This window comes from Aythya marila, assembly GCF_965140915.1.
Source record: "Aythya marila genome assembly, chromosome: 15".
In the NCBI taxonomy this organism is placed as follows: Eukaryota; Metazoa; Chordata; class Aves; order Anseriformes; family Anatidae; genus Aythya; species Aythya marila.
In genome coordinates this window covers 7,760,623-7,786,178 of record NC_139056.1, presented here as the reverse complement: position 1 = coordinate 7,786,178, position 25,556 = coordinate 7,760,623, and the positions used below count along the sequence as shown (strand labels likewise).

General features: G+C 34.8%; 1 protein-coding gene across 1 annotated transcript in view; it reads left to right on the top strand.

The window, feature by feature from the left end:
* Positions 1-25,556, top strand: part of SNX29 (sorting nexin 29) — a 133,931-nt gene that overhangs the window by 94,946 nt on the left and 13,429 nt on the right. The window contains exon 20 of the mRNA XM_082772164.1: positions 5,054-5,193. Within this exon, the coding sequence (XP_082628290.1) occupies positions 5,054-5,193 (140 nt within the window). The remainder of the gene's footprint in view (positions 1-5,053; positions 5,194-25,556) is intronic.

Sequence of the window (25,556 nt, the reverse complement as noted above, 5' to 3'; positions counted from 1 at the left end):
TTGCACCTTCTAGTGCTGTGGGCTCAAGGATTGGGGCTTATCACGAATAGGGTAGGAGCTATTTTATACAAGGAATAGTTAAATTTCTTTCTAAATAAATTAACAAATTAAGCTTGGAGGGCACATTCAGTCTATCACCGAATTGAGTTATAAGAACTGAAAGGGCCAGCTAGTCTTGCCTCATGGTTTTACAGTTGGTGAGACTGGAGCCTGTTGTTCAGATATCTTCACAGGAAGACTTACTTTAAGCCTAGCTCAGGAAAGTACTTGAAAATGAGTGCTCCCAGAGTGGTTATGGAAGGATCTAGTATGTTCTGTATTGAAATGGAGAAAAGCTTATTATAGAATCGTCTGTTTTTTTTTCTGTAATAATTTCAAATGATGTATAATTTGTGTTCTATAAACAGATACAGTTCTTGAAAGTATAGGAACCAAATTTGTATAAAGCTGTTTTTAGTGCCATTTTGGTATGTGCTTCTGGGAAAAAAAAAAAATCAGTGCAATTATTCAAAAAATTTATTTTTATAGCATTTTTTTGGTTTTCTGTTAGTGCTGTCTCTTAAAATTAAGCAATGCATGTGGTAAAGACAGGTAAAATTCATAAAGCATTCCTACAATTAAAAAGACTTCTTAAGGTACTGATGAGGCAAAGTAAAGATCTTCCTTTCATAACCTAACTGGTTCAATGACTAGGTTGGCAATTCAAGAAATAAATCCTTTTTCCCTGTCGTAAGGCTGTGACCTCCTATTTATTCATCCTACCCTTTCCATTTCTTCTGTATGTTTCTCTTACCTAAATTTCAGAAAATAGTTTTGATCCTTGTAATAGTACCATCCATATTTCTGAGGGCAGGTCTCTCCTTTTTAGCCATGTCACTAAGATCTCTCTTCAGTGAGAAAATGTGTACCTTCATTTAGTACTGTTACTTTGTCTTCCAATACATGCATTTATTTTCCAAAAAATTAACCTTGAATGCTGTGAAAATGTATAAGAATGTCCTGTAGGAGTTGCAGATAACTGGGTCCAATGAAAAGAGGGTTGCAGTTACCTTTTTATAATTTGAGGCTGAAAAAGCTGGCCAGGCTTTGAACCAATTGTGTTTTTCTGCTATCAATTGCTTTATTTACTACTCTGTGACAAGAACTCTTTATCACTGCTGCTACTTGGCAGTAACAATGGCAAAATAATTCCTCTGAGTAGCCAACCTGCTGTTGTGCCACACATGTGGTGACAAAGTACAGACCTACAGCTGCGTTGTTTTGACCCCAGATTACATTGCTTCTGGTGAGAATAGTGGGCAACAGTACACATACCGAATTTCGTGGTAGAGATTGCTCTGTACTGGTTTTGGAGATCATTTTTATATCAGGCTAAAGGAGCATTTTTAAACTGTTTTCAGGCTGAGTTTCACTCCTGAGACTTTCTTTATTTCGCTTGAATAAGTGGCAGAAAAACAGCTATATTATAAGCCCTAATAGGATTAGCTGTAAACAGCAAAAATGCATTCCCCAATCATGTTCTGGCAGTTTAATTAGAAAACTGCTTTGTGCAGTTATTATCTTTAGTTAATGAGATTCTTTACATTAGCCATAAGTGATATAAAATACCTATATTCAGCATTTTGCTCCTGTGTTTATTACCAAGTGGTCCTGCCTGAGAAAGAGAATGTGTTGGTTTAAATACATGTGCAGCACACACGGGGGACTAAAAGAGAGCAGCTTCTGCACAAGAGCAAATTTTAACATAATTGCAATGACTTCACTGCAAATACTGTTGCTGAGGATTTGTGACCAAAAAACCTTAAGAACTGAAGAACCGCTAATGATTGCAGTACTGTAAAACGGAGATTTTCTTGTGGGCTTGTAAACAACATTGAGTGACCTGATAAAAGGAGAACCAAGGAAGTGCTGTGGGGGATGAGGCCAGTTCTTTGGAAGGACTCAAGGCTTGAGGCTGTGTCTGTGCTGGGAGCAGGCTCTTGGAGCAAAGTGATGCTCCTTACATGTCCATTATATGCAGTCAGGATCAGGGAAAAGGGATCACACCAAACCTGGAACGGCCTCCCAGGCCAAACATCACTGCTACTCCTGTACTTAAAGCTTTCAGAACTAAGTTGTTCCACAAAGGTTTTCTTCTTTGAGATCTCCTCTGCATGACACCCTATGATGTCTTCTGCCTCATGCAGCTGATAGTAGCAAATCAGTGTCCCTAGCAACGTGGCAATGTGATACTTGAAACCTTTGCAGTGAAAAGATATGGAAGGCAAGGCTGCTTCTTGAGCTAGGCAAAGGAATCAATAGGAATGCAAATCTTAGTGAAAAGAGGGGGAAAAAAATCTGTATCAACTATCTATTAAAATATTGCATTAGGGTTGTTTTTATTTATTATTAGCATTTTATTTTATTCTAATATGTGTCACCACATATTACAATTTTTGCTTTAACGTTAACCAACAGCTTGTATAGACTTCTGTTCTGCACTCTTGTCCAGACTTCGTCAGTGTGGTGGGGCGCAAGCAAGCTGTTGCTCTGTTCCTTTGAGCAGTAACTGTACTCGGCTGGGGAGTGACAGTGGAGTGCATTGCATGAAGTCTCAACAGTGCAGATTTTTCTTTTAAGTATTGGTTTCCAAGAGTTCTCAAGCTTCTTCAGTTCTTCATTTTTCAGTGAAACAATTAATACCAGAAGCATTTGTTGCAGGATTTGTGTGGGGGGTGTGCATGTGTGTGTAGTAAACTGTTGCTGAAAAACATTGTGACTGTTAGAAAAGAAATAGCAAACTCTATAACTCATAGTTGTGGGGTTTTGTTTTGTTTTTTACTTCTGTACTGATCTTGATTCTTCCATGCATTAATGTAACATTAGAATGTCAAACAGGATTGGACATCAATGTGAGTTCATATCTAGAAAATAGAAGGAACAAAAGGTATTTTGAAGTTTTGTGAGCTTAACTAAAGAAGATGAGCACTGACTAGCTTTTTGAAACCTGTAAGGATGAATGTCTTCAGTGGTACCTTACAGTAATTACAATTACATGTTGTTAAATATTCATTTGCCAATAAAAGACTAGAAGAAAAGACTTCCTTACATAATCATAACTGGGGTTATTTTTTAATATACAGGATTCGTATAGTATTTCTGTGATACCTTTATGTACATTGTATTTTATAACCATAACTTGGGAAAGGGATGCTAAGATGATGGTATGTGTTTGTTCAGAGATTTTAGTCTGGGGAAACAGGATCTATGGAGTATAAGCACTGCAACTGGAGTCCTCCTGTGTCAGTTTCTGTTAATTTAGCATTTTACCCAAATGATTAAGAAAACAGTTGATATAATGAATTCAGTTGATAATTTGTCCCTGATTTTAATGGAATTAAAAATCTGTTATGTTGTTTTAATCCTACACTCAGATAACGACAATGGTGGAAATGTCAACCACTTGTGAAAGGCTCGTCTAAGCTAAGCCATGGCTAAACTGAGTAGATTGCTTGCTGCACTAATGGAAAATTTTAAAAATTCCAAAATGTTAACATATATATGGTTATCAGACAGAAAATACACATTGAAGCTTAAAATAAGTTTAAGCCTTTGTAGAATGTGTCTTGGTTGCCAATATTTGCTAACATACCTTAGTTAACATTGTAATTGTTGTAAATCTATGAATATGAAGTACTGCACTAAGAAATGTCATTCAGATTCATTCTCTTCTTTCTTTAAAAATATTGCTGTTCCTGCTAACTTCTAATGAGAGACAAGAAGAAAATGTCAGTAAGGGTTCTAGAAACTCTACAGTGATCATCCTGAATTCTAAGGAGCTTTCCTGTTTTGATGATGTGTTTGTTTAACCTAAGGAAGGAATAACCTTCCGATCTGCATGGCTTGAACCTTTTTAATACACTGAAATTCTTTAGTAGCATATCAAATGCATCTATGGTGTTTTGTTGGTGAGTTGTCACTTCTTTTGCAAGAAAAAAAATGATTTCAATAGTATTTCTTACACAAATAACACAGGTGGGACAGACAAATTTTATAGAAAATAGTCTTCCTTTGAGAGCTTTAACTGTCTAATAATAATTTTGGCTTTGTGCCTAAAGAACATACTCTGACATTTATACCAGGTGAACAGAGTGCCTGCATTTCTGAGATACAGCTTACTGGCTTCCGCACAAAGCAGGCAGCACCTGGTTTCATTGGAAACCTTTGTAGTCCTCTGTGAGAGTGATATATGGATAGACGTTATATTGTAGTTCACTGTAATTATGAATCCTCACAGGAAGTTAAGTTAGATGTAAATTCCAGAATATGGGGAGCTGTGCTAGCTATTAGGCTTTTAATCTGTAAGTCCCCCAGCAGAATGTGAAGTATATAGAATTATTTTATTTAACAGGGCCAATATCCTATAAAATACTGAGATCTAAAGTACCATAGGAACATCAATAAAACAATTTTATTGGAGTTGTGATATAGTCCTTAAAAACAATCTACTGTATAAAAATTCTGTAAGATAATGATTTATTAATAATAGAAAAATGTAGAGAAATATGAACCCATTTGGGGGTTTGTGTGCCCAGTCTCTGAAAAGTATGAATTATGAATAAATTGTGGGAATGATAAATTGGTATTTCCTTCTGCAAAGACTAGTAGTTCGGGATCTCAAAAGAGATTGCATAAATGGCCACTGACTCTGTTGCACTGTTACGCACTGCCTTGCTAAGACTGTAGTACCTTCTGGAGACCTACTACTACAAAAAGAATTTTAGTCCGTAGGAGAGACCTTCTGCCAAGGAGAGAAGTCAGCATCAGTGGGTGTTTTTATGATAAGGGGTTTTTACTAGGTTGTGTGATTTTCTTTTATCAAGTGCGGAGTCAAGGTGTTGGTTTTCTGATTTGTTTTTACATATTGCTAACATATTTGTATAGGCATGCTATATACAGATCATCAGAAGATTGAATTTGATACTTATTAGGACTATTTAGTGACATTATGGAATTGGAAAACAAAACCAAAACATTCTTTGCACTGTTTATATTTTTTCCTTTTTATTTTTAGGATGCAAAATTTGTAGAAGAGCGACGCAAACAGCTACAAAATTACCTAAGGAATGTAATGAACAAAATTATTCAAACTGTGCCAGAATTCACAGCCAATCCCAAAAAAGAGACTCTTATTCAGCTGATGCCCTTTTTTGTGTAAGTATCTGTCAAGTAGTCAAGCAAATATTAAGCCTGTTTCATCATGATTTAAAATACACTGCCAGTATCTACCAAATATTAAAAAAAAAAAAAAAAAAAAAAGTGCTTTTCTAATAGAAGGCACCTGTTCAGATTATAAATGCTTTTGAGCATTTTTGTAATATTTAAAGGAATATATGATATATATACTAATTTTTGTTTATTTAAATGGTAGTTTTAGACAAAAATCACTGTGTAAAGCTTTCAAAAGTGTCTGATTCTCTTTTATTTTGGCTTTTTAAGTTTTGTTTTGCTTTTGTTTGTGTGGGTTTTGTGTTTTTGTGTTCAGTTTTATTTTGGGGATTGAGGGTGGATCACTGTTAGTGTACTTACCAAATTAAAAAGTCAAGCTGTTGAACTCTTTCTAGCTGAACTTTGCAATCTGCTGATGTATGTTCTGACTTCATTGATGTTAGCACTGAATACGTCCAGAAATAGTTTAACACAGTCATCTGTTAAGAATCTGAAAGCAAACCGTTTGATACAGAATCATATCAGGATATCATCTGTTAAAATCTTATCACTTGCTATAAACAGTTCCTTATTTGTAAATGATATTTAGAGCTGTTTAAGTAATATTAATGCAAAATTATGAATACCTATTCATACCTAGTAAGCCATATTAAATTTGCTGTTCAAAAGCCTCTACGCAGGCACTGTGCAAGCATGGATGGATCAATTTGCAGAATCAAGACCCATTTAAAATCAGTATGTTTCAGTAGAAGCATACATACTTAGCTGTACTACTTGATGGCCTTATCCAGGGTTTTAGATTTTCAAGTTTAAACTTAACTTCAGGACAGCTGTGTTTATTAGAACTGTAATAGATAAATGGAAGAATGCTAAGATTTTGTGGCACTCATTTTTTCAGTTTTTCCTGGATTTTAAAAAGTCAAAATCAATTTGAGGAGACACCCTGAGGTGGTTGTCATAAATACCAAAAGTGTTTGTAGAGGCAAATATCTCAAGAGACTTACCTTTTTCTTGTTCTTAAGAATCTATTGTGTAAAATCTTACTAAGGGCTGTAAAGACTGAAATGGTTTTGAGTACTTCCAGTTGAGAGGCCAATAAATGACAATTTGTTAAGTCACTTTAAAGTGACTGTATCATGCTGTATTTTGTTTTTAAACAAGAGGGGGGACAGTACAGAATACATTTGTGACTGAAGTTTCAAATCAAATATTTTTTGCTTTTCCTCTCCAATTATATTTATTTTTAAGATGGTTAATTATAGCTGTGTGAAGTAGTGAACTGATAATTCCATGTCAACTTCATTTCATAATTTGTTGTTTTAGATGTAGAGCAAGAAAAATTCTCAATGGTATCTACATAGAGGTTTAACAATTGTTACTTAAGTTCCCATTGTTTCTTTTGTTCATTATAATTAATAATCTTGAGTTCCACACAGACAAGGAGTAATGCAGAATAACATCTGGAAGTTAGGGCTAGTTAGTTTTTCCTCCTCAACCAGTGAGAAGGAAAAACTTGTGAACGAAGTTAAATTTTGAGCCATGTGGGGTAGTAAATTATGATTTGTTTCCAAGGATACATTGAGTTGCTGTAGTAGCGATCTTTATCTTAGCATTACAATGGTTCATAAAGACAGCAACAAAACAAATATTAAAATAGGAGAAAAGTGGACAGTAATTTAAAACAGAAGCTATTAGATTAGGAAATGCAATGGCTACTGTAGTTAGAAATATTAATTTGAAGCTTTTGCCTTAACTGATGAAAAACATGTCCATAGCAGCAGTTCGTTACTTGAACTGTGATGGATTATATGCATGCTTTTACCAAAATGATAGTGGTTTATGTGAGATTATAATTCTGTGAGTTCATAAACTGAGACAATATAGGAATGATGTAAAAGCAATTATACTACTTTTCAAAGCAAAATAAAAAAAAATACTGCAATCAAATTATTCTCTAACAATGGTAAGATGATTAAAAGAAACTGAAAAGTGATACTTCAAGAACAGTGTTTTTTCCCTTCCTACTTTTAACGTAAGAGGCTGAGAGACTCTAAATACAATTTCCCTTTGTTTCTCAGTCCTAAACAATGAACTTGCTTTCCGAGAGTTGATCTTTGCCATTTTACAAGTGTGTAAATAGAATTTAGATCTCATGTTTTTGTGTATTAAACAAGGCAGTTATTTTAAAGAAAGAAATTTGTTCAAGGAAATTTGTCAATGCCTTTTGTCAACACTTTGTAAATACCAATGTAATGCATTGCATTGATGCTAAGTATCTTCAGATAATATTGTAACACAAGTTGCAAGAGGACTACTACTTAATTCTTCAATTTTTTTTTTTTTTTTTGCATTTGGCAATTTCATAATTCTTAACACATTGAAGCAATAGATTATAGAAAGCTAAAGAAAATTCTTTCATATTCAGATATGGCAAAAAGGTTCTGTTTGTATATGTTGGACTAGGTGATTTTGGGGGTCTCTTCCAATCTAAATGGTTGTGTGATTCTGTATTCACTTTGGTGAATTATTTCTCTGGAGCTTTTTCTCAAGTCATAGATCTGTCAGCATTCTCTCTTAACTAGACTGTATAATTTTATTTGGGAATGTTAGTGGAATTTGGGAAAGGAACTTTAGCCATTGAGGAAAATAACTATATCTACAGCAGAAAAGGTGATTTTTTTTTTTTCCAATCCATATTTCTACTGAGATATCAGGCTCTATACAGCTACAACAAAATTATTTAAATAATACATAGATCTTTCAGACAATGATGGACCATATTTTAGAAAGTATCACAGTATCATCATAGCTAGGCTATCATTTGAATTGTCAATGTCCTGTATTTTTTGAGTTTCACAACCTGGCACAACTGGTAAGTAAGAAAAAGTATTTCTATTCTACTTCGTGTTGCCAACTTCTCCAGTATTGTCTTTCCTTGCTGGATTTTGAGCTTCATCAACAGGAGACCTTGAACATGCTGGATATTGTGAAGTGTTTGTTTAATTATTCAGTTGTAACATTTGTACCTGCATTTATTCTATTAGTTTTAGTAATATTTTAATATAAAACATTGTAAATACAAATGATAATTCTGATCTACTGAATTTATGCTTTGTAACTGTATGGTTCCTGAAGGGTTACATCTTTTTTAATGAAAGAGTTCGCGTTGATATTATTCTTTGAACTCTGCTACAGAGAATAGTGGTACCTCAGTCTGGGAGAAAAAAGTTAGTCTTAGTATGCAAAAAAAGCCCTTGTGGCATTAGATCTGTCTATTAGGAAGTAAAGAAATATATAAAATAATAAAAAAGTGGTCTTAAAGAGTTTCTTCTTGTTGTGAAAATGAAAAATCTGATAAAGGTTCTGTCTGATTAGGAATCCTATTGACAGAAATTACAAGCCTAGTTTTAATTAATCACTTTAAGTCTCATCTCCTTCCTAGAATACAATGGTGGTGAACACAAAACAAAATTATCTTTAAAACTGAAACCAGTGATTATTACGCACTGGATGAAATATGCAAAATATTTTTTTGTTGTGAGTTGTTCCTTTGGGGTTTTTCCCCAGCTTGAGTGAAGTAATTTCATACAATTGGGCACAGGTCTGATGAGGCAAAACATTTTGATTGATCTGTATGAAATAGCTTGCCACTGTTACAAAGAAAAAAATTAATTTTATTTTGAAACTCAGATACAGTTAACAGTTTGCAGTAAAATGATTTGAATCAGCTTGCTAGCAGTTCTCTTCATTGTTGTATGAAATGCTAGTGGTTAATCAAAGTAATGTAATTGGTTTTGATTCCTTATCTGTGAACTGTCATTAATGTACTCTTTCTGATGTCAATTTTATTTGTAATCTTGGTTTGTATATTTTTTTCAGTTTTACTGGTGCATAAGCTCAGTCACAAGTTTGGTCAAATAATTTCCGTTATAGTCCACTTTTATGTCTCAATGTAAATAAGAGATTCTGTCTCTGCTAATTTGTCTGTTTACATGCTGAATGATACATTCTTTTTAATAATAAAATTGACACTGTAACTTAAATTTTTGGAGTCCATGCAGAGCAAAACCTAAATCAAGAATTGGCACTGCTGAATTAGGTTGCTGCATCTGCTAGCTGGTGAAGCCCTGTCTGTTGATACTTAAATTTAACTTTATTTGCGCTCATGTTTGGTATGTTACAGATAAATAAAACTTGTTATAACAAGTACACTTGTGTTTTAATCACATTTTTATCAGTCTCTCTGAAAATATCACACAAGTTAGATCTTTGAAAATGCATGTATTATATAAGAATATAAGTATATATATCTTTGGAATCAAGTGTCACAATTCCTACACATGTAGTTAAGTCTTTAAGGTTAAATTATTATGCATAAAAATTGTAATAGACTATATGATTTCAAGTATGTAAAAGGCTGTAAGAAGTTCTAAAAACAAACTCAACAGAATGTTGTAGTGTTTCATTTTTGAGTGGCTTCTGTATTTCTCAGAAGGTGAAGGTTTTCCTCCTGTTATCCTCATAATAAGCACAAATTGAAATAGAAGAAATGTAAGAAAAAGCTTTTACAGTAAAAAGAAAAAGTGACGTGGTGCTGTAACAGGTTGCCCAGAGAAGTCGTTGACACCCTGGCCTTGGAGATACTCAAGGCCTGATAGAACACAGTGCTGGGCAAGCTGCTCTAGGTGACACTGCTTGTGCAGGGGCATGGGCTAGGAGACCTCCAGAAGTACTTAAATACTCTGTAAGTCTGTGATTCCCAAAATCTCAGGCTGCTATTTTAACTTGATTTGTGTTTTATATAAACACTGCACAAAGAAGAGTTAGTTAAATAAACAGCTGGTCAAACAGATGTTACATATGAACAAACAAAAATCTAAACAGCATGAAACTACTAAAACACATACTAGGCATTTTAGCTGCGCTATGCTATTCAAATAAGAATAGTGCCACTTGGTTGACTCTATTGCTTTAACAATGCATATGTTTGTATTAAAACATATGCACGAATGGTGTAGATACAATTTTGTGAGTATTTTCATAGATCAGCTGTGCCAAGTATTTACATTTTATCTAACTTTCTAGGCTACAGCTACATGTTAAAAGAGTTTCTTGGCTATTATTTCTTTGTTCTTCTGAGATACAGTGTTGGACACTTGTTCTCTCCTGGTAGTTGCTCAAACATATGCTTTAAGGAAAAGAGAACTAACTCACTAAATCATCAGAAAACAAAGACTAGAGTAGGTCCTTACAAACTGCTGACTATGTGATGTGTTTGAACACCAGAGGAGTCATCAGTTCTCAATGATTATTAGAAGATTATAATGTTCAAAAAATATGTTGTCTTTGTTTCACTGGATGACATTATTTATTTAATAGCAAAATCTGTGTTCCTTGCTTGTTTTGTGTTGGTTGTCTTTAAATCACCTGTCTTTTATGCTAAGTTGTCGAAAATTCACAATTTCTGCCCTTCCTTCTCATTTTGTAAATGTTTCCTCCCTTCTGGAAGGTAAAGTTCTGATAATGGTAGAGTGATCATGGGTACGAATTGTCAGGCGAACTTCAGTACCAACCAGTCAGCCACTTAGAGCAAAGAAGTTGCCCTGTAAATATTGCTATAATATTTATTTAGAACTGAACAGTGTGGTAAGTCAAGTATCTGGTTTTGGTCTTGCAGGCTGCGAAATTCAAATGTGGAAGAATAGATGTTTTCTGTGTGGTTTGAGGAATTTGTCTTGTTGGGTTTCTTATCTTTATTTCACTTAGAACTGTCAGTGTTCTCATCACCATTGAGAGCATTTAAATTGGTATATTAAAGGTACGAGAGAGAAAAAGATACCTGCTCTACAATACTGCTAGTGTTAAAATGTTGCTTTCAAGCATAAAAGGTTCCTACAGATAATGAATCTGAGTTGAAATTGAAAATTCACATTTTCAAAGTTACTTTCAAAATATTTTGTCTATCAGTTATATTTCATTCAGTACCTTTGTTTCTCAAGAGATGTTAGTGTATTATACAGCAGATATGGGCACTTTTTAAGTGTTTTAAGTTTAAGGAACTTAATTTGCCTTAAGTTTTAGAGAATTTAAGTATCTTTTCCTTTTGCAGGACTTTAAATCTCGATCTGAAGTGAGGTGAAAAATGTCTTTTGCAATCTTATCTGGTTATGCCATGTTCCAGTGTTCTCTCTCTCACTTTATGATTGATAGGAAATCAGTTTTATAGCTACTGAGAGGTTTCTGAAGTATTGCAATTATTTTCTCCCTTTATGACTTTCTTAGCTGGACTGATAATAATATATTTATAGCAGCAGTAAAGCACTTAATTAACTAGTCTTTCTGGATGAAAAGCTACAAAAGATGTTCCTATGAGAAAACAAAATAATTGTAAGCTGTGTTTCTGTATCATGTAAGTAAAATAGCAGAAATAGTAGTTAACACAGAGTCTATTCATTTAATGATAGGAATCCCTTCTCTTAAGTGAATTCCAGGCTGTCTATATCTAACCTAACTAAACGAAAGCCTGCACACATACATACAAATATGTCAACCCAGCAGTGAAGTTTTTATTTTATGATTTTATTCTGAAGAAAATGTTAGCTTGGATTTCAGGTATTGATATGACTACGGGAGTGATGAGTAGTCACTGAGTTGATGTAGTTAGGAGACATGGCATTGCTGCATCAGTTGTGTGTGTGGGGATAACAGGGGATTACTTCAGTTGCATAAGTGATTTGAGAAATACTATTAGCATGATTCTATTTTGGAATTTTGTTTTGCTCATTCTGTAGCACATGTTCAGTCTGCAGTTGCAGCCAGAAAGTTCTTGGGGTATTTGGTAATAAGACAGCAAAATGTCCTGTCAATGGAATTCATGCTATATGCAGCCCCAGTGTTCTGCTGGTGGTGCAGGTGTTTATCTGATAAACAGTAACATTCAAAAGCAAATAATTAAACCTTGAAATACTGCCAAACAATATCTGTGTGAAGTAAGGAAGTTTTAAAATGCAATTCTGAATAGATTAATTTGTCAAAAAAAAAAAAAAAGAGTTGGTAATGGCATGACACTTTTATTAAAGCTATTGTACATATATATATGTGGCTTCTAATAGAGTAAATGATAGTATTCATGTAATAGGTTCTAAACTGTTGTGGCCAGTGGCCAGATTTTTACCTGATTACATCCTTTGAAGACCAGCCTATGTTACCAGCTTGGCACTGAAAGAGTTCATTATCTCTTTAGCAAATCTCAGGCATGGTCTGTAATAGTAAGCGAGCACTCTGATAAAGTGGAATATAATTTACGTGAACAGTCTGGGAATAGCATTTGCTTAAATATGTGACTTTAATTAGTAAAGCACCTCATAATACCTGAAACATGGTAATGAAGCTAATTTATTGCCATGTTAATTGATTGATCTACTCATCAAACTATGTAGAGACATTATACAATATTTATCTTTCAATAGAACTGTTGCCAAGCACTGATGATTGTTGAAATAAAAATATCCTAGGTATCTAAAATTTTATTACCATGCTGAGATAATGCAGGAAGTTCTGTTGCAAAAAGGTACTATTCTTATGTGGATGTTTCAGTGACAATTTTCAACTAAAATACTTGGAGTCAATTGTTTTTAGAAAGCTATAGTTGTCTCACTGTGTTCTTGCTTTCTGCATTCCTTAATGGAATGGAATGGAAAGCTTCCATAAAGGAAGCTTTCACTTGCGCTTCCTTACTGTTTCAGTTTTGAGGCAATCCTCAGCAGAAGCCTATCAGTGTTCAGAGTACAATTGAAATAATTTTCTCCCCCAGATTATGGGTAATGTTGAAAGTATTACAGAAACACATCCTTCTAAACTCACCCTACTGAAGTATCTCAGTGTTATATTGTTCCAGGACTAAGACAACTCAAAGTGTTTTTCTTGGTGTAATGCACAATAAAACTGCTATGTCATACTGCAGTTCCATAACACTGAGAGGTTTCATGTATTGTATTTATTGTCTTCATTATTGAGTTTTGCCTTAAAGGGGAAAAAAATCAACTTCACTTTCAAATACCTTGATTTATATTGGTTAACATCTCCATAAGGACAGTGAGACTTTTCTTGCAAGGTTCATTCCTATGAATTGTTCGACAGGCCTCAAAAATAGGTGTTAATGAGCATATTTCCATCAAGTAGATTTTGGTCTTTTTTTGTGTGTGTGTTTTTTTTTTTGTTTTTTTTTTGTTTTTTTTTTTTTTTTTTTCTGCCTTCAGAGTGACCTCTACAGTGCAGTGCCTCTGAAAGGAATAATGTCTTGTGTGCTGGACTAGAAGTGAATGCTTCTCAGTCAGCCCTTGAAGCATTTGAGGGCTTCTGATCTTTTATAGTTGACTCTGAATGAAGTAGGAACTTATGTTTAATGCTGGATGAGAAAACAATGTTAAAGCAGGCAATACTGATGTTTTGTATGGAAAACTGTTGAAACATATGAGGGAGAGGATGTAGTATGTTGTTACCTTCACATGTACAAGACATGTTCTCCATTTCGTGGTTTAAAAGTGTGTGGGGAAGTAATTTAAAGCAAGTAGACTGATAGTAGCAGCCATAAAGGACTTGTGTGTTGCTGTTCAGACCTAGCTGGAATAGATCTGTTTCCTTTATAAACACTCAACGCTCAGAACTGTGTTCTGAAATAAATGCAGATTATGTTGAACAAAGGCATGTTCAATGTTACAGCAAATTTAAGGGCTTTACAAAGAGCTTTTAAATGTGCTGTACATTTTCTGATGGGTCTATTTCCATCCCCCTTTTGCAGATAATATAAAAGGCTGTAGGAGATGGTCAAAATGCCAGATTGCCTACCGTGAAAATGTAAAATCATCGATTCACCTAGTATTTCTTAATTTAACATGGTTATAACATGCAAATACAGTTTAATGTCTCTTCAGTCGCTCTTGATTACTCTTGGCCTCCCAGTTTGTACAAGACAATTATTTTGCAGACCCTTTTTCCTTAGAGTAGGAAACTCAGGTCAAGATGGGAAGTTGCTCAGTTTAACTAAGGAGCTGTGTGGATCAAGATGCTTTTGAGTGTTTTTTTATATATATATATATATATATATATATATATTTATTTGGCCCCAGGAGTTGTGCCATCACTTTCCATCCTTTTTCTTCCTAGTTAACAATGGGACTGGTAGTGAAGGATCATTCTAAGAGAGGAGCCATCATTGTCAAGAACATTTGTTTCTTCCTTCTCGTCTCACTCTTTTACTGCTTGCAAATAAACTCAGTCAGTCCTTGGTAACAGGCAGATTTCCTGATCTATGTAGGTTCTCTCCATAAGTTTTAACTTGTAGCAATACAAGAAAAGGTTGAGATTTTTCTCCAATAAGAACACGCAACCAGTTCAAGTTGTGTCATTAGAGCAGTGAGCCAGTTTCCTTGGTGACAAGTCCCATGCACGGCCCCATTAAAAAGTGAACACTTCATATATTGAGGCATTTGTGTTGCAGCAGGTGTTTCTGAAATTGGTAGCAAAGTATGGGCTCTATAACCAGTAAAGAAAGTTGCAATTTTGAGGCTGGGTGGAAAGGAGGGAATACATTTATTCTCATTTTCACTTTGAAGTCAAGATAAAATTAAACCAGAAAAGAGACCTTCAAAAATACTCATCTCTGCCATCCCTGTTTTTCTATCTTACAGTTCTCAGTTTAAATTCACATTTCTGTCAATAAGGCTGAGTATCAGAAGTGCAGGTTAACTTTCAGCAATAAAATCAGATCTTTAATGTGTTTTACAGAGAAATCAAAATAGCTCATATTGTAAATCATCTTCAGTAAAACATTAGTTGAAAGACTGGTCGATACATTTGAGCACCAGTTCTTGATATCCAACGTTGAGTAATCACAGGTAGGAAGAACATTGTAGAATAGGAAAGGAGTTGTCTCACTTCTGCAAGTGACTGTGACTCATAAGTGTCCATCACCTTCACTGTGTTTGACAATTATTGCTTCTGCAGCATGTGTCTTTTTTTGGGAAAGCAGTTTCTTTCTGCTTCCTCTGGCTGGAAAGTTTAGTCCTTTCTTGAAGGTCAGGGTTTGTTTTTATTTTTACTCAGTTCCAGTGGCAGCAGTGAAAAAAGAGCTATTCTCCTTTGAAGTCCATTAAAACAAACAGACAAATCAAACAACAACAACAAGAAAAAAAAAAAAAACACAATGCAATTAGTTGTCCATTTTCTCTGCTGGGATTTTTACAGCAAACATTAGCCCAGTAAATGAGAATAATGCAACACAAGGCTATGAACTGTAAACTGTAAGATAAAACTGTCATTCATTCCCAGATACATCTTACATAGGTATGAAACCAATTTGTAGAGCAAGACAGGTGTTTAAAATACATGCAGAGATCACTTGTTTTGATAGAAAGAGGTAACTAGTAAGATTTTAGACATACAAGCATTATACTGAGGAAAATATATGAAGTCCTTTGGTGAGATCTGTAGTTTTGGCTCTCAATGTGAATCAAACTATATTCTATTGCTCAGCAACAAAAATGAATCATTTGTATGCAAACACTTATTACATATTCCCCAAACTGGCAAGTATCTGCTAAGGCTTTGGTTAGTTAAGTTAATAGCTATTTCTAATTATAAACACAAAACACAACTCCCATACCTCTTTCATAAACAATAGATCCAATCTTCTTTAAAGGTCTTTATCAACTTCATATCCTAGCTACAAAAAGCAGAATTCTAGAAATGCTATCGTAATGGTGTACAGTGTGTCAAAGTACTGGCCTCATTTTTGGTAGCGTGAAAGCATTTTATTATGCAGTAAGGTATTAATTTTTTTTTCTTCCAGAAATGTCAGCAGCCATCTTGAAATATTTTATTTATAAAGTGACACGATATTCCAAAGTGAATAAAAGAATAAAGTTCTTCTTGTCAGGCTATAGTAATATAACTTGCCCGGCCATTCAAGTATAGAGTTAATGGATGTTTCTTGTAAGCATTGTTTTTGTACCAATATACTCACTTTTTACTGTCTATTAGCACTGGTTAATAAAATTAAATAATTACATATAGGAACAGAATTTAACACAAGAAGGTATCATAATATGTTAGGGTACACAGCAGTGTCTAGGCTCTAGATTAAATTAATTTAACAACCGTGCATAAAAGCAGAGAAGTCCAGATTGCAAGTCCCGTGCAAGAGTTGGCAGTTGTTCACAGGAGCAGTTCTGTTAATTGCAGGGAGTTTTCCAGCAAGACCTTTTAGGAGGGTTTTACAGCCTGAAAAAGTATACTAGAAATGCCTTAAACTCGCAGCTTTCACAAAATATATTTTGGATGGTGGAATAAAAATGTATCAAACAGCAGAGTTTCTTCCCAAAACTCTGAGTGAGGTCACTGTGGTTGAAAACCTGAAAGAGTCAACAGGGAGCTGAGGTCTGTATTGCAGTAAAGAAAACGTGAAATGAGGGCAGTAATAGGTGAATTGATTTGAAGGAGATAAGTCGATGTGTAGGTTGTTAAATGCAGGAGTGAATTGGTTTAGATGGGGAGCTGTAGGACTGACTGACTACTGGGCAACAGAGGTTTGGCTCAGCTAAGTAGTATCGACTGAGCGTAAGAGTTTGATGAGAGAAGAATTAGGCATAATTAGAAGCAAACAGAATAGATGGGGAAGTGTTGGGCAATAAATTGTGTTTTGGCTGTTGGTGTGAATTAGTATAAAAAAAAAACACAACTGGAGAATGTGAGGATTGAAAGAGTGAATTAGCAAAGTAAAAGCAGTGGAGGCATGGGACTGCGCGAGGCAGGTTGGAGTGAATGAAGGGAATATATGCTAAAATGAAGTGAGGAAGATAGTGGGAAAGAATGAAACATGGAGACAATCTCTCCTATGGGATTTGTTTTCTTTTACTGGAGTTTGCACACACACAGAAAAGAAGCTATTTCATTTAAGTCATTGTGATGTTTTCATTTATTGGAAATGGCAGTGGTAGCTGAAGTAACAGATAGAGAAAAGGTTCACCATAGGCACAGAATTTTTACTTCTCCGTTATGAAGAAGGTATTTTATCTTTCCTTTGAAAATAAGCCTTGGTATGGGAAAAATGATATATATATTGTCTATTCTGTTGTTTTGAAATATTGTTTTTGGGTATAAAGATTCAACTCTGTCTAAGATCTTGGTATGCAAAGGTCTGGTGTAATAAATATTCTGCATTCAGTTGTTACGCCTTGTGTAGAGCAAATTAAATAATTGTCAGGAAACAATTCCTCCTCTTCAGAAGTGTCACCTACTCAGTGGTCATTCAGTGTGCCTATTCTCTGTCTGCTAATACAAAACTTTCTTTCTTCCTTTAATCCTGAGCTGTCTAAGCTCCAATTTTCTCCTTCTAATACCCTGAAAATATTTTCGAGAAGTTCCTTTACCTAGCAAATAATCTCATTCCTTTTAAGTAAGGAGTGACAGGTGTGGTATTTTTTTATAAGGTTGCTGCTTTTTTTTTTTTTTTCCCCCAGAATATTGGCTTATTACAGCCAGACCAAATGATATTCACTGATTGTCGCTAACGTGGCTTAAGCCACATTTAAGTTTTATGTCTATAGTTTGAACTTTTTCAGTCATGTTAAACATATCCTGAATGTGCAAGCAGGGCTGAGTGTTAATGAAGTTATAGCATCACCAAAAACAGGTGACTAAAGCTAAGCTGATGAAGTGAATTTTATTCAGGCAATTTGAAGTTCTTTTTATTTAATATCTGTCTACCTCCAATGAATAAGATACCTTTGTGTTCAAGTAAGAATTAAGATTTCCAAAACGTTACATTGCCATGCATATTTTAGGCTTTTGAGCAGTCTTTCAGCATAAATCAGGATGTCTAGATGTAAAATTACTTTTTTCTTTTAGGTCTAGAAACTTAACAAATGCACAAGTAAATGTTTTGAATTGGAGTTGGATATTTATGCCTTCGTCTAAAGCAGCAAAAGATGATTCAAACTGTTTAAAAATGTTCTGCATTAGTCTAATATAGCCTAGTCTTCTGTCATTCCTAACTACATCGTCTGCATACTTTTGAATCAGTTTTTGCTCATGTAAGCATTCAATAGATTCTGTCTATTTATATCTTGATTTTTTCCCCCATGCAACATCATACATACACTACTCATCCCAAAATCATAGAATCCACATCTGTATTTCATCAGCAAGAAATTATTTTCTTGCACAGATCTGAAACAGTTTACTGCTATCTATATACTGTGAATGAATATAGAAACATAAATGTTCTGGGGCACAGACGCATCCTCACTAAATTAAATCTAGATGATAATTTCATTATGATTTAAAGTACAAATGTTTGTAATATCATCTGTGTCAGGCTACTGTCCTTATTGTCTAGGCTTAATGTATGAATTGTATGGAACTGTGTACAGGAAACTGGAACACTTACCAAGGTAAGCTAATCAGTAACTCTTCCAGATGCAATATTATGCTTGATTCTGACTGTATTTGTGCTTCTAATTCATGCTGGCATTCTGCTAGTCTTTTAGCTGTGTGTGCCACTGAATCTATGCACGCTGTGTAGCTCAGCCAGGCTTGCCCAGAGCTTCAAAGTGTGCCTGTCAACTCAATTTACCAGTCTCTCTTTGTTAAATTAAGTATCATTGAGAGCCTGAGATAGGTATATTCTCATTTCAGCAAGCTCTGCAGTGAGTTAATACGCTATTTATATTGTGTTTGTCTCCAGGTGGAATACCATAGTGTTATACTCAAACCTTGCATAAAATAACTGTATTTTATTTTTCATGCAGAATGATAATTGAGAGTTGTGAAGTATAACCATGAAAATAGTTTTTTTTAAAAAAGTACTTAATACTCCTTTCAGTTACCTTCCTAGATTAATTACTGATTACTAATAGTTGTCAAACTATTTTAACTTTTTACATTTCAAAGAGGTTGAAGTCTCTACAGGATTGATAAAATCCTTTTCTTGTAAGCCCATAGATCTTATTTCTAGTTGAATAGCTAAGAAATCTTACAGCACATTTCCTTTCCTTTAAATAATAATAATTGGTTCTATCTTTTTTTTTTTTTTTGGTGTGCTCACTAACACACACATGATTTGTAAAGGGGGTTAAGTCTAATACTCTTAGCCAGAACTCACACATGCTTTGTTTGAGATTATGTAGTTATGTTTTCATACAATGTAAATCAGTTTCTGGCATGATTACTTGAGTAGGAGTCTTAAAAAAAAAAAAAAAAAAAAAAAAAAAGTCTTAAAAAAATATATATATATATATTATATTATATATATATATATATAAATGCTCCAAATATTCCTAATACAAAATAAAATCCTCTTTCATTATATGAATTTTCCTAAGTTCTGTAGTAAACAAGATAAGATGCGTGCCTGTGGTAGCTTGACGCTGTATTTCCTGGCTGTCTTCTCTGTCCCTAACAATTTACCCTACTGTTCTACTGGAGCTGACTTTTCCAGAAGAGGGGAGCACAGAGGAATTTGCAACTCAAATAATCAATAGCTGAGAATATGCCAAAACTTTGAGAGTCAAGGAAGTACAGATACATACATGTTTATACCGTCCCTACTGTATAATGGTGTGGGAGTTACTATGTTTTAAACTACCACAGCTGCATCCTTCTGCCCCTTTTCAATCAATCCTAAATATTATTAATGTTTTACAGTAGGCACAGAATTTCCAATATAGAAGGTCCACAAACACATTCTGTTATATCCTAGTACGTATTTTTACATAGCATCCAAGTCATCAAAGAGCAGCAAGCTGGCAAAAAAAAAAAAAAAATCAAATGGAATATTTTTACTTGATATCAAGATAATTTTTTTCTCTATATATATTTTAAATTTCTCAGCAGCCTATAATACACTAAATTGTCTCTATAGTGACAGTTACTAGAATGAATACATAGCGGTAAAAGTGGATGGTGTGTGATTCATTGCATGATAGTTCAGGACTGTTTCAGGTACGTCACTGCTTTGTATGTCGGGTTGTGTGCACCCTATGGGTATCTCTGATCCATTGGAACAATGTTTTTTTTTTTTTTTTTTTTTTTTTTTTTTTTTTTTTTTTTTTTTTTTGTTTGTTTGTTTGTTTGTTTTTGTTTTTGTTTTTGTTTTGTTTTGTTTTTTCACAAAATTTCCCCATCCTGAGGCAATTTCGTGCCTACTAAGCTACATTATCCCCTGCTCAGTACCATCTGATATCAGACTTCATGACAATTATAAATGTGATGCATTGATAGCCACTTAATTACCCTTGTTCAGCATGGCAGTTATATTGTCAAAGAATACAAGTTAAACAAGACCTCCCAGGCCCAAATCTGCATAAATCCTCAATTTTGAAATTGTGTCTTTCAAAGAGTTCCTCTACAAAATCCTACTAGTCTGTAAAATTTATTCTACAGATGCACTTGAACTTGCTGATCTATAATGGCTTGTTAAGTTTCTCTTTATGGAGATTATTTTAAGAAAATTGCCAGCTTTAGATATTCACAGTCACATATCAGCATATGTAGCGGAAGATTGCATAACAGCTAGTTCAGGAGATATATTTTGGAGAACTCATAGGTAGGGGAAGGGAACCATCTGCAGGTCTCTTGCAGGAAATAAGTGTGCCACCATGAATTGTTTTGGAAACTAATCGTATAAACATGTTGTTTTGTAAGAAGCCATCTGGTCAGTTACAGCAATTTATGTGCAAGTGCAGCTGGGTATGAGAGCTCTGGGATCCATAACCCTTAGTTACCGTTCATGATCTTCACAACAATGCCTTAGTGCAGACCCCTTTCAACAATGTATTATTCCACTGTGTACAGCAAGAGATAGAATGCTCCAAAATCTGATCTCTTTTTTGGAAAGGCAAAGTACTGGAAAAAAACAAAAAATTTTAAGGAAGAGAAATTTTCCAAGTTACGTTCTCTGTACAGCTGAGAGCAGATTTAGGGTAGGTAGTATAGCACAAGGGCTTTTAGTAGATGGCACCGTGTATTTCTTCATTGAACTTTTCATATTCCAAATCACTTTTGGTGATTTTTTTTTTTTTTTAAATTAGATTTTGAAATGTGCAACTGGAGAGAGAAGTATTTACTTAAATATATGTTCACAGAATGAATAGAAATTGATTAATGGAACTGAAAAAGAAAAACACCAAATAATCTCTACTTTACTGTATCACTTAAAGTATTAGGAAATTGCATATCATGCAACTGTGGCACTTCAGGAGGTTTTGGAAGCCATGCTGTTCTAACACAGGATGAGGTGGTTTCTAAACCTTCATCTGTGCATTGGAAAGAACTGAAAGGCTTCTGACTGACTTTAACCAATCTGCATGGCAAAACATATCACTTGAAACCATTCTGGTCGGGCCTGGATGACATGACCTAGACAAAACTCCATCTGGAAATCCTTAAGAAGTTGAAATCTCTAACTATAAAAATAATCCCATTAACTATATTAAAGATGTACCTAAAAACTCATGAACCTGATAGAGCTGATCATATAATTGTAGGGAAAAACAACAGGTTTGGCTTAAGTTCAGAGAAACAGTGACGTGCCATTTTCAGCTTGAATTCTATTACAGAGAAGCTTGATGAGATATTTTCCAATAATGCAGACCATACAAAAATTCACTTTTGTTCCAAGGTTTTCTAAACAGTGGAGGAATGGTAGAAATCATAGACCAGTAAGTGTGTAGTTGATATACAAAGAAGCATTCTTTACTGAGAACATGATTTAGTGGATTTGTTGTTTAGGAACCAGAATCTGAGTAACATGACCTAACAAGTTAGCTATATGTCCTTATAGTCAGGGCAATAGGCCTGTGTTCTCTCTTCAGTTCCCAAATACTCATTGTTTTATCTCTAAATTGTCTTTTTGATGCTCTCTGGAATTGAAAATGTTATTTTTTTCAAGATATCTGATGCTGAAAAACAATGAACAAGTCTTGTAAGTCACTGCATGCTTTCGTTTCCTGCTGATGAGAATCACAGTAGGGCACAGCAAGCATCAGTCAAACACTGTTTGTATTCTGTAGCCTGAAGATCAGGCCTTGAGCAGAAGTAATCAATCACTCTAGATTAAGCAAAGGGCCCTTTTCATATTGGGTGGTTCTCTGTGACATTTGCAAACACTTTTTTGGCACAGAATGGCATTTGCAAACAGTTTCGGCATAGTGCATTTATGTAATCTGTTCTCAGAAATATCGCAAGCTAAGCTGTCAAACATGAGTTCATAATGTTTGCTACAGATCTCCTGAAATGTCATTGTCCCAGTTCAATTTTGCTTGAAGAATCTGTTGGGGGTGGTAGGCCAGGGGGAGAATAACTATTGAAAATACACTGTTCCTTTAATCAGAAAGCTTATGTGCAAATATACCCGCATATGTAAATTTTACATTATTACTTGAATGGCAGATTAAAAAAAAAAAAAAAGTAGTGAAACAACACGACCTCTAAATTTTTCCTCTTCCTGTAATTGTTAAATTTTGAGTGTTGCAAGAAAACAAAGAATTATGTAATGGATATTTCGCTGGGAATTCAACCAAATATTAAGTTTAATTATTGTTCCAAAGTAGAAATTTTGAAGATTTTCAAGAGTTAGAAAGAAAGACAAAAGTCTTTCTAAAAGACTTTTCAGAAGTCAAGCTGACAGATGGATATATAAGCTTTATTCCTTTCTCTTAACATAGGAAACTGTAAGGAATACTTGAGAAAATGTGGTCTAGAAAAATTAGTTTATACCTCTTACATTGCAGTCTTCCAGTGCTTATTCATACTCCTTTCTGTGCAATGCTGACAGTAATGGGTAAATGGATGCATCCATTCAAATAAATGAGGCAAATAATCTTCATGAGGGAGGTGTCTTTGTACTTGTGTGTGTACTTGGCTTTAATCCAGACCATAACAAGTTTGTTTATGCCTTACTGCATGGTTTTTCAAAAGGAGGTGGGTTATTTCTTTTCCTCATTTGAACTCATACTGAAAAATATTTCAGCAGCCATCAGTCCCTTATGTGAAAACAGCATGAATTAGCTACAGGCCATCACTGAAATTCAAAACATCATACAGAAGCTTTGTTTCTTGGCTTTGTTAATCTGCCAGCTATAAACAGGGCCCATTGAATTCTGTTGTATTTCAGATGCTATTTTTATGATGTATTTTTAATAGATTTGGCACTTCTGTGGTGACAGCAGAATCCATGAAAAGTTAGCAGAATTTTAGAATAACTTGTTGTAATTATAGGCACTCATCCATTAGTAACAAAAATTAATGGTATGCATGATAGTCTTTACTTCCCTGCCATATCACTTCACCTCATTAACAAATTAGTAATGAAAATAGTTGTTGCGTGTTTTTTAGGAACTTTGTGAGAATGCTTCAGAGGTCTCCAAATACATTCTCTATAGGGACAAATTAGTCCAAATGGCAGTTCAAAATTGCAAAATGACCTCAGCTATTGAGGTCTGTGCAGAAATAATAGAGGTAACTTCATCATGGAGTTCTTCTGCAGCATGCAGAAAATGCATACCTATTATCTCCGTGCTTGATCCACCAGCTGTTTCGGTATGGCCAACATGGTATGGTCCAGGGACAACATGACTGGAGTACTGGGTCTAAGTATGACATCAGACTATTCTTGTCTATGATGATGTACTCAGAGGAGCTGCAGATTGTCAAGTCCTAATGCAGATCTGTTTTATAGTGAAACAGGTTTCTTCAGTTTACTCTTGCTAAAATAACCCCGTTTTAGTCAGAAGTTACAGGAAGGATTTGTACTGGGATGGCTGATGTCCCTGTCTCTGAGAGCAGACCAGAGTCACTTTTTCTTATCTTCACATATGAATTACACAGTGCCCCAGAGGTTGATTATACCAACAGCATTATGAAGGCTTATTTTTAGATTAAGATTTTAAGTGTAATGCAATTGCACTTAAGAGTTTAGTGAAATGCCTGATGTATGGGAATGAGAACCGCTAATATGTGGATCTGCAGAGATTGCTGTTCCCTGTAGAAAATGTTAGAAATCTGTGCCTTGTAAACAGCTTGCATAAAATCGTTTAATTTTGCAACTGCAAAATGAGCCAAAAAGCCTGTTTCTTACTAATCTGTGTCTATTTTAACTGATATCTTTTTTTCTGGGATTTTATTCTAAGCTGTAAGAACTCATAAATTAATTCTTTATAAGAGATTTAATTTATTAGTCTTAATACAGTTTCTGGGCAAGTCATAAACATACTGAACAGCTCTGAATGTCTGACTACTTTTAAAGTCTTTCGGTAGAAGACTTCTACAAAATAAGGAGATAAATCCTGAAGCACTGCCTATTGAGAACAGCTAGGTGTGACCAAAGGGAAATTAAATGGGACTGGTTTGTATTGTCAGGCAGACTGAATAATTTATCTTGTTTTTACTGTTAGTGCTATAGCTGAGTCAAATGAATCTAAATCCTGGGGACTCCAATAAACCCCAGCACCCAGCTTTTTCTAAGCACAGGGTAGCTGTATGTGTAAGAGGAAAAAATGTTTCGATATCCAACTGTAGAGCTGTTGTTACTGCAGGTAAGTTGATGTATATCACCTGTGTTAGGGCTAAATAGTCTTCACATTGTGTCAGTGTAGGCCTTTGCTTTTCAGGACCATACAGTAATCTTGCAAGGAGGAACCATAGGCATGTGCTGTGTATGGTATCTTTTAAGACTTTTCTCTCCTCCTGCTGCTTGCAAAGCTGGAGTATCCCAAAAAAGATAAACTTCTCCATCATCTCACTGCCTCCTGGTACTGTACCATTCATGTATAATATTGATTTTTACATACAGTGTTTCATTGATCCATTTCTAAACCAGAGAAGGTGATATCTCAGCAGCTTTTTCAGTTTCTGTTTAGCTTGACATCTATTCAAAGCCATAAAACGTCCTCTATCAAGGTTGGCTAGTCTTGCCAATGCCAAAGTCTTCAAGTGGCTGAAAGCCACAAAGCTTAGAGAGACAAGGAGAAGAACAGCTTGCTGGGGAGTTCATAGGCAAAAGTGAAAGTGACTTTCTAGTGATCCCATAACTTCCTAATGGATCAAATGTAGATGGGCAGCAACCATTTCTGCTGCTGCTTTATGTAGCTAAGAACAAGCTTCTTCACGTAGCTGAGAAATGGAACACTGAGCAACCCCCAGGCTGCTCCTGCCCAGTGGCTGTGCAGATGTACTCCAGCACTGCAGTTGCACTTAAACAGCTGCCAGCAACATGAGTCACAGCTGATGACCGTTGTCCTAAATTACAGTTCATTTATTTTTATTTTAAACAGTTTGGCAAAGTTGCACCT